The sequence below is a fragment of the Zeus faber genome (genome assembly GCF_960531495.2).
Source record: "Zeus faber genome assembly, chromosome: 5".
NCBI lineage: Eukaryota > Metazoa > Chordata > Actinopteri > Zeiformes > Zeidae > Zeus > Zeus faber.
Genome location: NC_137192.1, coordinates 31,923,736 through 31,936,057, shown reverse-complemented (window position 1 = coordinate 31,936,057; position 12,322 = coordinate 31,923,736). Strand labels below are relative to the sequence as shown.

The 12,322-nt window shown below is 49.8% G+C and overlaps 1 protein-coding gene across 1 annotated transcript in view; it reads left to right on the top strand.

The window, feature by feature from the left end:
- Positions 1–305: 305 nt before the first annotated feature.
- Positions 306–12,322, top strand: part of LOC307230699 (retinoic acid receptor gamma-like) — a gene marked incomplete at its 3' end in the record, with an annotated part of 28,682 nt that continues 16,665 nt past the window's right edge. Inside the window, exons 1-2 of the mRNA XM_080001136.1 lie at positions 306–416; positions 9,114–9,448. Coding sequence (XP_079857262.1) covers positions 9,280–9,448 — 169 coding nt within the window. The 5' untranslated portion in view covers positions 306–416; positions 9,114–9,279. The remainder of the gene's footprint in view (positions 417–9,113; positions 9,449–12,322) is intronic.

Below are 12,322 nucleotides of genomic sequence, written 5' to 3'. Positions count from 1 at the left end.
TGTGCTGTATATTTGAAGTGTTGGATCACGTGACAGAGGCAGGGTTTCTGAATCAAAGTGCACTATGATTTCAGGAGGAGGAGGAGAAGAGAGAGAGAGAGAGAGAGAGAGAGAGAGAGAGAGAGAGAGAGAGAGAGAGAGAGAGAGAGAGAGAGAGAGAGAGAGAGAGAGAGAGGAGAGGGAGAGGGAGAGGGAGAGAGAGAGCATCTGAGACAGAGTAGAGAAAGAGGGAGGGAGGGAGAAGGAGGCGGAATGCAACAGGCTGTGCTATATCTTTTCTGAGAGAGCGACTTCTGACTGACACACACAACTCTGCCTCTCACTTCATCTCTCTCTCTCTCTCTCTCTCTTTGCCGTTTGGCTGAGCGCGACACACGCGCGCGCACGCACGCACACACACACACACGGCACACCTGGTAAGTTTGGATTTTCTAACTTTTTGGGAGTGGGGTTAATGCCGATGTTGTTGTTGTTACGTGGAATGTCTTTTTCACTTTGGGTCGGTTTTGCTGCTCGGTAGAGTGTGAGGAACTAAGAAGGACAGAGAACATGTCAGAGCATGAGACCGAGGTGTGTGTGTGTGTGTGTGTGTGTGTGTGTGTGTGTGTGTGTGTGTGTGTGTGTGTGTGTCTGTGTCTGTGTCTGTGTGTGTGCGCGTGCCTCTGCTGCGCTTTGGAGGGACGGCACGGCGTCAGCGGAGAGAGATTGGGTTTCTCGAGGACGGCTTTTAATTGGTACCAGAGTTGGAGCGAGAACACCAGCAAAGCGACAGGAAGGAGAGGAAAGGAGGAAAGAAGGAGAAACGGCGTCCGGCGGTAGAGATGGACTAGTAATCCGTCGCCCGCTCGTCGGACACATCTCCCGGCAGTTTCTCGCGTATTCCCGATTTGACGCGCTGCTTCCGGCAGTTCCCGAAGACCCCGGATCGGTCCGAAGGTCCTCGCATTGTAGTCAACACAGGAAGTGACAGGGGGGTCTCAACCTATCAACCCCCCTGCCTTAGAGGGAGCAGCGTCTCAATCACCATAACGGCGTTTCTTCAGGCCGACCCGGCCGGACGGGGCGGGACTGTTGGGGCCCCGGGACATGTGGAGCCCGCCCGGGGCCCCCGCGGGCGGCAGTGCTCCCAGGACGTCACGTTTGATGGACGGCCGCGTGGGTTTGACAGACGTCCGAGCTCGCCGAGACGCCCGTGCCCCGTGACGACGGGGTGAGCGGGTCGGCGTCACAACACCGAACGGGAGCCGTCCGAGTACCTCACCTTGCCCAACGCCGGGGCCCATACCTCCGCCCGTGCGCGGGTCCACGCCTGTGTGCGTACATGCGCTCTCTTGAAGGACAACACGCGTGACTACCCTCCAGCGCTGGGCACACATCAGGATCCTCAGGACGCCGTGTCTCCAAAGTACCTTCATAGTTAATCTCATAATTTTGTCCTCAGGACGGGACATTTTCATAGACACCTCCTGATCTCTGCTTCATGAAATTGATATTTTAAGGCCACACAATCTCAACTCATGTTGTTTTTAATGTTGTTTTTTTTTCTATAAACCACCTATACCTGTATGTGTTTATCTATCGTTATGTGTGTGGGTGTGTGTGAATCAACTCAACCCCGCTGACCTCATTGAAACAGCTCTAAGTATTGTGGCCAATCAGAAGGCAGTAATTAATAAGAGCCTTGAGTCATGGTTTATCTTCATGCGGGTCGTTGTTTACTGTTATTCCCTTTCCTGCTGTAATGACGTGTTCCATAGGCTGCAGAGGCCGCGAGGTTCTGTTCTCCATCACTACAGATGGACTTGATTGATGATTGGCACTGAGATGCCATTTGACTGCTACATGCTTCTGCTCAGCAGCTTTTCCTCGTTGTGTAGCTTTACCCACTCACACCGTGCTGCTGCCTGACCCCCCCCCCCCGCCCCCACCCGCCTGCCCCCACCCGTCCCCAACCGCTCTGTTCCGTTGCATGCTGTGTGCCTCTACGCCGTGCCCACAGGCTGTGTGCTACTTTAGCAAACTCCTGACAAATCTATTCTCGATTTATTTTCCAAATGTCTGATGGAACGCTCATCATCAACACCACTGCAGCGTTGATATGAGGCCTGGAGAGGTGGAGTCTGTCTGTCCGTCTGTCTATCTGTCTGTCTGTCTATCTGTTTATCTATTTGTCTATCTATCTATCTGTCTGTCTCTCTATCTGTTTATCTATCTGTTTATCTGTCTCTCTCTCTCTCTCTGTTTGTATATCCATCTATCTCTCTTTGTGTCTGTCTGTCTGTCTCTCTGTCTGTCTTCCTGTCCATCTATCTCATGTATTTCACAGCACAGTGCTACATTTAATAGACCGTGTAAAGTTAATTACATCAATGAACTCCATCAGCACAGTGACTCTGCACTCGGCCACGGGTTGTTGGGAGCGCTGGCGCGTCGCTCCATACGTGCGCGGCGTGCGCAGCGTAAAGATGTGTTTTCGTGGGGTTTTAAATTCCACAGGGTTTCATCACTTTGTCATTATCTCCGACTGTAGATATCTGGACAGCGTCAGCCGCCGAGGCCGCTGCCGAGCCACGCACTGTCACAGAACGATTAGTCCGGCGCACAAAAGGACGTCCTCCGTCGTCCTGCTCCGCTCGCCACACTTGTCCGTGCACGTGGAGCGTCCAAATCAAATACTCAAAAAAAAAAAAAAAAGACCCAGCCATGAAGAATAACACGGGAATGTCCATTGATTCATTGGATTGATTTATTAACCCACGGAACAAACTCCAGCTGAAGTTAACTTGGATGACTTGGCTGCTTGTCGTGTGTGTGTGTGTGTGTGTGTGTGAGTGTGTGTGTGTGCGTGTGTGTGTGTGTGTGTGTGCGTGCGTGCGTGCGTGTGTGTGTGCGTGCGTGTTGGGTACAAGACCCTTAACTGAATCGCAATCTCATTTTTTGTTCTGTACACGTTTTAAGAATGACAGACCCCTCAGGCTTATAATGCTGTCTGGCTCCTCTGTCGCTGGCTCCGTCTCTCCCTCTCTCTGGCTCTGTTTCTCCTCTCTCACTCTCTCTCTCTCTCTCTCACACACACACACACACACACACACACACACACACGCGCGCACACACACACAAGCCACCCTGTTTCTATCTCACAGGCACAAATTATTTTGATTTCCTCTACGTTAACATCCACCTTACTCGGGAGGGTTTTATGAATGCTGGAGCTCTCCTTTCTGCCACGCACGTTGGAGCCCTCCCTCCGAGAGGAGGCGTAACCAAACAAGCATTTTTAATTTTTTTTGTTCTGCCAGAATCATGTTCAGCCACATACTACATGCTAAGTTTGGTTGAGCTGGGAGTCTCCAGAACGCCGTCCGCTCCCAACAGTCGCTCAATTTGAGTCATGGAAACAACACGGGTGCAAGTGTAATTCAGCGCAAGTCTCCAAATGATCATTTTAATAGTCACTCTGCTGCAAACACAGTTAATGAACCTCGGCTTAAGCAGCCGGTGTCACAGCCTTAGGCCAAATGCCACATGGTGTCTTAGAGCTTTGGACTGGTTTTAATCATGGCCCGGGGCTTTCCGTCAATAGTACAAGTCCTTTAAACACACACAGAAACTCCTCTATCTGCTCTGACTTTGTGTGTGTGTGTGTGTGGTTGGGTGGTTGTGCGGGCGGTTGTGCGGGTGGTTGTGCGGGTGTGGGTGTGTGTGTGTGTGTTATTCGGCGGAGTGGCTTTGGTGGTCATTGGGATCGGTTTTTAACTTTAATTCTAAATGAAAAGGTTCCAAGCAAATGCCTCCATTACGCCTGACCCCTGACCCCTGAGCCCCGAGCGAAACGAGCCGTCTCTGGTCTCGAGCCGGCGGCCGGAGGGGGGCGGCTCCAAATAAACACATTGTGTGTTTTTTTTATTAAGCGATGCCACTATCGGCATTAGACATGTTAGAGTTTGGAATTGGAGTTCAGCACGTTTGCTGTTAAGTATCAACTTGAGGACGAGTCCAACGGTTTCCACATGTTCATGACTAACATAAAGTAGTGACGGGGACGAGCGATCCCTCCCTCCATGAGTTCAAGAAGTGGATTTGCAAAATTTTCTCTCTAGTCTTACAAATCCTTAAACTTTTCTTCTTCCATTATTTTTTTTTTTTTTGATTGCTCGGGGGTACGGTCGTAGCCCATACTTGACTAAATTGAAGTCATCTATAATTTTTTTTTAAGAAAAAGGTTGTTGTCCTCAGTGACTACATTACATTTGAAGCAATGTAAGAACCCATCGTACGACACATGTAGATCCTGTTTTTCCCGGTATTCATCGTCCAACGTGTGAAAATCATTTGAACATTCTTTGGTGACGCTTATGGGGAAATGTTCAGAGGAATAAGTCTTGGAAAGTGACTTTCGGAATTTTCCTGGTGGTATTATTATTTTTTTTGCTGCTGTTGTTTCCTTGGCGAGCCAGCGACATAATAGCACCCATGAATTGAAATCGTCTTGTGCAGTGCACCAAAGTCTTTAAAATATTTTGCGGCGAGGAGGATCACTGTGGGAAGCTCCATGTTGTATGGAGCCAGAGATGTTCCCATTCGTCACGCGGAGCCGTTTTCACATGTCACCCTGACAGATAAAATATAGCGTGGTTATTTGGGGACGGTGGTGCCTCTTTGTCGCCTCCGTCATGGTTGGTGTGTAGCTGCAGTGTGTGCGCCTGCCAGTGTGCGCCTTCAGCCCATTCTGCAGCGTGTGGTGATCTGTTTTATGGTGAACTAATTTTGATCGTATTATCTTTTTCTTTATTCCGTGTTTTTCAAATTCGAGGAAAACTCAGCGGTTGTATGTGGGTTTTAATTAAAGGAGAGGGTAAAGCGTTTGCTGAGGAATGGCTAACTTGTTGGAAATAGTAAGTATGTCGTAGGTTACCTTGTAGAAAGAACGAGTACAATTTCAAATCCTACATTCTAAAATTGAACCCATTATTTGTATTGAAACTGAGCAGAACACCACAATCTTTCTCAGTGGGACGTTTCGGTTAAAATAAAAATGATTTATGTTCCATCATAAATAAACAAGCAACTCTGCATTCTCCCGCATAAAGTAAATTATGTTCATTTTAACTGAAACGTCCCCCCCCGGAAACATTGCGGTGTTTTGAACACACCAGGCATGTGTTCGGTGTCAATAAATTGATATTTTTGATTTCACCAATAGACAGTTCACAAGCTGACACTGACTTTTTATTGCATGGAAAAAAGACAAAGTTTAAAGCCGAAGCCTGAAAAAAAAACAATGAAAAATTTGTTTTATTACATTGTTCCGTGAGTGTGTGTGTGTGTGTGTGCGTGCTTGCGTGCTTGTGCGTGTGTGCGCATATTGGCCCTGTACAACACAATTGATTTGATATACATCCGGCATCGATAGGTGTATGGATAACGTACTGCATATTGAACACAAACTTGGATTATAACCACGTGATATTTGTTGGATGGCAACTCTGTCGCATTCTGCGGTCGACGTTGATCCTCTAATAAATAGTTTGGTTCTAGTAAAACGAGTCAGAGATGATAATTAGTGACGCGGTGAAATGCACAAATGGGAAACACTGACATTTTTACGCCATGTGTTGGAATCAGGGAGGGTCACTGGTATGGATGCCCCGGGACAGCATGACGGAGTGTGTGTGTGTGTGTGTGTGTGTGTGTGTGTGTGTGTGTGTGTGTGTGTGTGTGTGTGTGTGTGTGTGTGTGTGTGTGTGTGTGTGTGTGTGTGTGTGTGTGTGTGTGTGTGTGTGTGTGTGTGTGTGTGTGCGTGCGTGCGTGTGTGTACAACACCACACGACCCAATCTGACCTGACACAGCTCGGTCCCATAAAGGCAGCATTGAAACCTGGCGGCTCCGAGACACAGCACCGCTTTTGTTGCCAGGCCTTAGGTGCTGCTGAGAGGGAGGAGGGGTTGAGAGTCAGAGAGAGGGGGGGGGGGGGGGGAGTTAAAGAGACGGAGAGAGGAAGAGAGAGAGAGGAAGGGGGGGGCGGGTAGGGAAAGGGGGTTAGAGCTCGGGAGAGAGGGATGGAGAGAGGGGGTGGGGAGAAGGGAGAGGGAGAGGGGGAAGATGAGAGAGGGAAAGGGGAGGGAGAGATGGAGAGAGAGTAGGGGGAGGGAGGGGGAGAGGGTTAGAGGGAGGGGGAGAGAGAGAGCGAGAGAGAGGGAGAAAGAGAGGGTAAGGAGAAGGAGAGAGAGACTTGACTTTTAAGGCTCCTTTATTTTCATTAAGTTTGAGGGGGAGAGAGAGAGAGAGAGAGAGAGAGAGAGAGAGAGAGCACGAGGGAGGTTGCCCAGGCTGTTGTGACTCATTAGAAAGAAATAAAACTGCACCTTGGCCCCGCTGTGTGTTATTTATTAGTTTAATGGGGAAAATAAAAGACAGGTTTTGTTTTTTTTCTCATTCTCATGTACGTCTTCTCTGGCCAGTGTGCCGGCCCCCGCCAACACGCACACGCGCAGACACGCACGCACACACACACACGCACACACACGCAAACACACACACACACATACACACACACGCACATCAGCCGTCCACTCCATGCTGTTTTACCACAGTCCGTCCCTTCTCATATTAATCCACTCTCCAATGTGGGACTGATTAATACGGCTCCACTCGCTCCTTCCACATGCTCCACCAGATGCCTGAACCTAACTACTTCCTACGCTCCCTCCTTCTCTGCCCGTTTCCTGCTCTTTACTGGTTTCAAACTGGTCCTTCACACATTTTTCGGTCGTTCGTCTTCCTGCTTGAACAGTCAATGAGTCCTCTGGAAATAAGGCGACTCCGGGAGGGGGGCGGGGAGCGGACGGGCGCTCGCTCCCATATTTACTTCTTCGTCCTTCAAGGTCAATTGCAGCTTTTAATGGAGCCTCAGTGCGCGTGAAAGCGCCGCGCGTCCCACTGATTACTCGCCCGTAAACACGATCAAAGTCAGCGAACATCTGCGGGTGTTTGCGTGTCAGCTGCGCGTCTGCGCTCTGTGTTTCTTGGTCGGCGCGGCGGTGTGAGCGCACATGTTTGTAGGCTCTGACTTTTGCACACCGATGCATGTTTGCAATCATTTTGCAATCGTTTCGGCTTTCTGCGAGACGTGCGCTTGAGGGGCTTTGATTTTTTTTTTTTGTAAGGGCGCCGGCGCTCTTCGCTCCGCTTGTGAAGTCCAAACCGGTCTTCGCAAGGAAAGCAGGACGAGCATTTCAAGACAAAATGCGTCATCCAGTGAATCATGGCTTTACAAAATGACAACAAGAATAAATCAGCCCGGTGAGCTGTTTGTGTGTGCAAGTGTGCACATTGGTGTGGTTTGGGGGGCCGTGCTTGGGAAGGAGCGGCTATTGTCATTGGTAGAGCCGGCAGGGGGAGATTACCAGGATGCGGTGATGCCCGTTCCTCAGCTTCGGAGGTCGGTTGTTTGTGCTGGAATTCCGTAAAAAAATAAAATTCAATTCTCTTCGACTATTTCTGCCAATGGGAAACTTGCTTTCCCACCAAAAATTGATCATTAAAATCAAAATGATATAAAACAAGGATCGTTGCGAAGAATTTGATGACGGTGTGTGTGTGTGTGTGTGTGTGTGTGTGTGTGTGTGTGTGTGTGTGTGTGTGTGTGTGTGTGTGTGTGTGTGTGTGTGTGTGTGTGTGTGTGTGTGTGTGTGTTTGCGCGCGTATGTGTGTGTGTGTGTGTGTGTGTGAAAGTGAGGATGCATTTATGTCTCTGCCCTCGCCAGGAGCCCTCGCTGGCCCCACATGTGGAACAGTTTACTCTAAATGAACGGTGGTCTGAGCCGCCCTTCGGGGGGAAGACTGAAGGTCTGTTAATGAGCTGCAAGCGGCCACAGCGAGCACAAGGTGGGAGCTGCCATCTGGACACTCGCGGGTACCAGCCTCGTGGGACGATTCGTTCGCGGCGAGCCGATTAGTTCGCGGCGAACCGACCCTCTCGACGTCGGGAGTCACTCGGCAACCGTGGCCGGGCGGGTCTCCGCCGGCGCTCGGCGCTCCCTCGCTCGCCAACCGAACCCGAAACGACAGTGTCGGAAAAACCTTTTCACCGGGCCGCTCGTCGAGGACAGGATCTCAAAAAAAGAGCCGACCCTTTCATCGAAAAAGCGGCTGAGCGACAGGGAGAGAATGATTTTGATTGACACTCTTTGATTTTAGGACCTCGTCTGTTATTTTTAGCCCCCTCAATGTGCTTCCCTCCCTCTCTCCTCCTCTCTGACGTCGCCGTCCGTCCGTGGTCTTCGATTGTGAGGCTAAATCGGGCCCCGAAACGACAGGACATTCTTTGGTAGCGCTGTGTTTGCTGCTGGCCCCACCAAAAAGAGAACGTGACTCCGCCTTTCTCCAAGGACTCCTGACTCCGAAATGCTCTGGAGGATGAGGCGGTAATGGGGAAAGAGGGGAAGGAGGGAGTCCTCTGGCTCTTTGGGCTCCGTGACAGGGACAGGCGAGCGCAGAGGAGCTGACTTTCTCCAACCCCGCGAGCTGATCGCCGCTCCCCTGGCTCGGGTTGTGGCGGCGGGGGGAGGCGTCGTGGGCATTGTGGGATTTTGTTCCCTCCGTGGCGTTATTCTGAAGGGTTAATTGTGCCCCCCTTTTGTGGCAGGCTGGCAGGCGGGACTCTGGCAGGCTCGAGAGTCAGGCTGACGGAGGGAACAGAGAGACCCTTCATAGTACACGTCTGCTTATTGAAATCATATGGCATGGGGCTGAAATCATTGCACTGTCAAGACGGTCACAATGTGAGAAAAAAGCCTTCATGCCTCCTCTTCCTGTTCTGTTTTTTTTGTCCGTAACACGCTGTTCTGTCCGTCTACCCAAGGTCTACCTTTTCATTTAGCTGATGGAAGAGATTCCTCCCTCTCTCTCATGCTTCCTATGCCTCCCTCTTGCTTTCGCCTCGTTTCTGCTCCTAACGTGTTGGGGTTGTGAAGAGTCACCATAACTGTCATAATTGCGTTGATTGGACCCGAGCGTGTTAAAGTTTGGATGTTTTTTTGTATTTCTGTTTCCTAGGTCTTGATGCGATACTTGACCACAGCCCCACAACTTCTCCTTCCTTCCCCTACAGACCGCTGTCCCGCTGCCGCCCGCTCGTCTCTTGGCCGGCCGTCCACCCCCGGCGCTCCGGCCCGGATGGGACCGGAGCCCCCGAAAGGCACCGCGCTCCACTGGCACAGACACAGCGAGACAGGCCAATAGACCCAAACCTGGACCACCCACTGTCCCGTCTCGCCATGGCAACCAACAGGGAACGGCAGGTGGGTCACATGACCCGCTTCCCACCTGCTGTTTACCCCTTCGCCTTCAACTCCATGCGAAGCCACTCCCCCTTCGACCTGCTGGCCAATAGCAGCCTGTTCGGCCGCTTCGGAGCAGACCTCCCAAAAGAGATGGCCGCTTTATGTAAGTTAAGAATGTTCTTTTATCATTTTTGTAATGTAATTTTTCAATTTCGATGGCAGTTGTGGTCGTGATGCCCCAATTTAATTTGATCTTTATTCCTCGCGGATTATGACAGACTGCGCTTGGATCTCAAAATAAAGACGTTCCCGTCTCCGCAGCAGCAGCTATTTTAAACAACTTTGCCTTTCACGTCGTTATTACAGCGGGGCCATAATTGCGGTGCTTAAATGGGGTTTACTCGTCAACTCAGCGCGGTTCGTGGAACTCTGTGATTAAGCCGCGCGTCGCCGTCCGCTGGAAACGGCTGCAAGTCTGTGGCGGCTCATTTCCTAATTGCATTCACGATGGCATTCGCAACTGTCGCGGAGTTTGCCCTGAAGCCGGACGCGTCAGTTGAAAAGCGCCGTTCTCGGCACTAACGCGCACTCCTTTTCTGACGCCGGCGCCGTAACCGCGGTTTTCACGTCTAGCGCTACCAGACACGCGTGAAGCGCGGTCGGGCCGAGCACCCTGTACGCTATCCTTCATACCAACATCAACATGGTTTGTGTCGTACATACTCAGCCGGGAAAGTGAGACATTTCCAAGGCGTTGGATGAAGGATTCGAGGGGCGCGTCCACACCCTTCGGTCGCTGGCAGGCGGCAATTTTCTTGTCCGTTTAACTGTTTTGGCCGCAGCACCTCCCTCTGCTTTCTGCCTGCCTGTGCGCTCATCTCGTCTCACCCCAAACCCGTCGATGGGCTCGGATGGCACGCAGATGCCTGTCGCTTGACCGGTCGCCGGGGCCAAAATTGAGACGAGCATTGTTGGTTCTTTGCCAATCCATCGCACACATTTCCCCCCCACAATGTCCCCTCCTAAACTCCCACCCCCCCGAAACTTGTTCCGAGTGTTCTGATGTTCTTCCAGGACGTGGGGGGCTGACCCAAAATTACCCACAATTTTAGGAGGTTGTAGTGTGGAAGACGCCAAAAACAAAAGAATTGAAAAACATAGGCTGTGAAAAGGATAAAGTTCGGAATATTTCTGTGAAGTTCAGCGATCCATTATTGTCGCCACATACTCCCATTTTTGAGAGGGGTGGAGGGGAGAAGAAAGAGGAGAAAGTAAGAAAGAGTTTACTGTTTAAAAACTGGCTCAGGCCTCCTGGAAAGCGGGGTTTTTCCATGTGGTGGAGCAGGCGGTTTGCACAAAGCTGGCCGGGCTGGCCGGCCTCCACTCTGCAGAGGAAGCTAACATAACAAGGCCCCTTTTATTATCTGCTGCCGTTCAGGAAGGTAGATTTAATAATTACACATTAAAAATGGCTTTAGAAAAATAGACTGGAGGAATGGAGGATCTGAAATGCTTACTTGTTTGAAGTCGGGGAACTTTGTGTAACAGTCGGAGCTTCCGTTTATGTTCACAGGGGGTGCTGTCGTTCTATAATGTACGTGTAAGAGTATTTAAATCAAAAGTCAAAATACATCTAATCACGGGTCTGTGTCCCTGCATCTCTTTAACACTCATCTGGAGGCTCAACAGCATTTTTTTGTCGTCTGATCGCTATTGTTCTGAACCATGTGCTGGTTGATGCACCAGCCGTGTGTTTGTGCTTTAAGTGTTAAATATAGCTGAAATTTCACGTTTTTTGTTATTATATGATTATTACCCATCATTTAACAGTGCTGAACTTAATTGTTTTTTTTATTAAACACAAGGACACTTTTTTCTCCAAACTGAATCTTTAAAAAGTCAGAGCTGAAGGTGTTTCTATGTTAATGAGAAGAAACACCTTCAGGTCTTCATGAAAACAGCATGTCTCTAACAAGACAAATAAACATGCTCTGCAGTTATGAGAAGCACAAACAAGACACCAAACACACGCAATCTGGAAGCGCCATAAAAACCAGCCATTGGATCAACCTTTGGAAGTGAGCGATTGTGAAAGCCATTTATTTTGCTATTCTTGGTATTTCTTTGGAGCTGAACCAATGACTCCGATCCAAGTGTTATCGTTCCAGTGCCACTAGGTGACCATTCAGGTGGTTGTTTGTTTTCTCTGCCAGCTTCATGTCCATCACTAGCCCCCCCCTCTCCCCCTGTGTTAATCCTGAGGGGGGCATCCCACTGAGATGTTGAAAAAGACAGAAACATGCTGGCCGGATGGGCTTTGGAACACTTTCTAAATAGATAAATAAAAAAGAAAACAGGCCACATCCAGAATGCAGCGGGGACACACACACACACAGACACACACACACACACACACACACACACACACACACACACACATATACAGGCATACAGGTATAAGGTGTAGGCTAAACACAAAACTCAGAATTAAGCCTGGAGATTTTTCACTTGTTTCATTTTGCTGCTGCATGCCTGCAAGTGTCCCAGAAACACCTTTTTATTTGCGTGCACCACTGTGGGTATTATTTACGGTTTGTTTATACAGAAACAAGTTTGTACAGCCCTTCACAACCTTTAATACAGGCATCAGGTGTGGAAAGACCTGTCTGTAAGGGTGTGTGTGTGTGTGTGTGTGTGTGTGTGTGTGTGTGTGTGTGTGTGTGTGTGTGTGTGTGCGTGTGTGCGTGTGCGCGTGTGCGTGTTCATGCGTGCGTGCGTGTGTGCGTCTGCTGGCTGAGCCTCTGTTATCTGTGGGCCATTATCTGGAGTCTTTAAAGCCAATGATAGGGAGTCCAGCAGACTACCTGACTCAATTAGTGATTACATCTCTGCCCTGCTGCTTTTCAGGCTCCTTCTCTGTTTATCTGCCTCCAACTATCTCTCCCTCTCTCTGCCGCACTATCTCCCAGAGAGATAGAGAGATAACAGAGAAGTTGTCCTTTTTAAAAAAAATTCGTAGGTGTTTTTCACGGCTTGG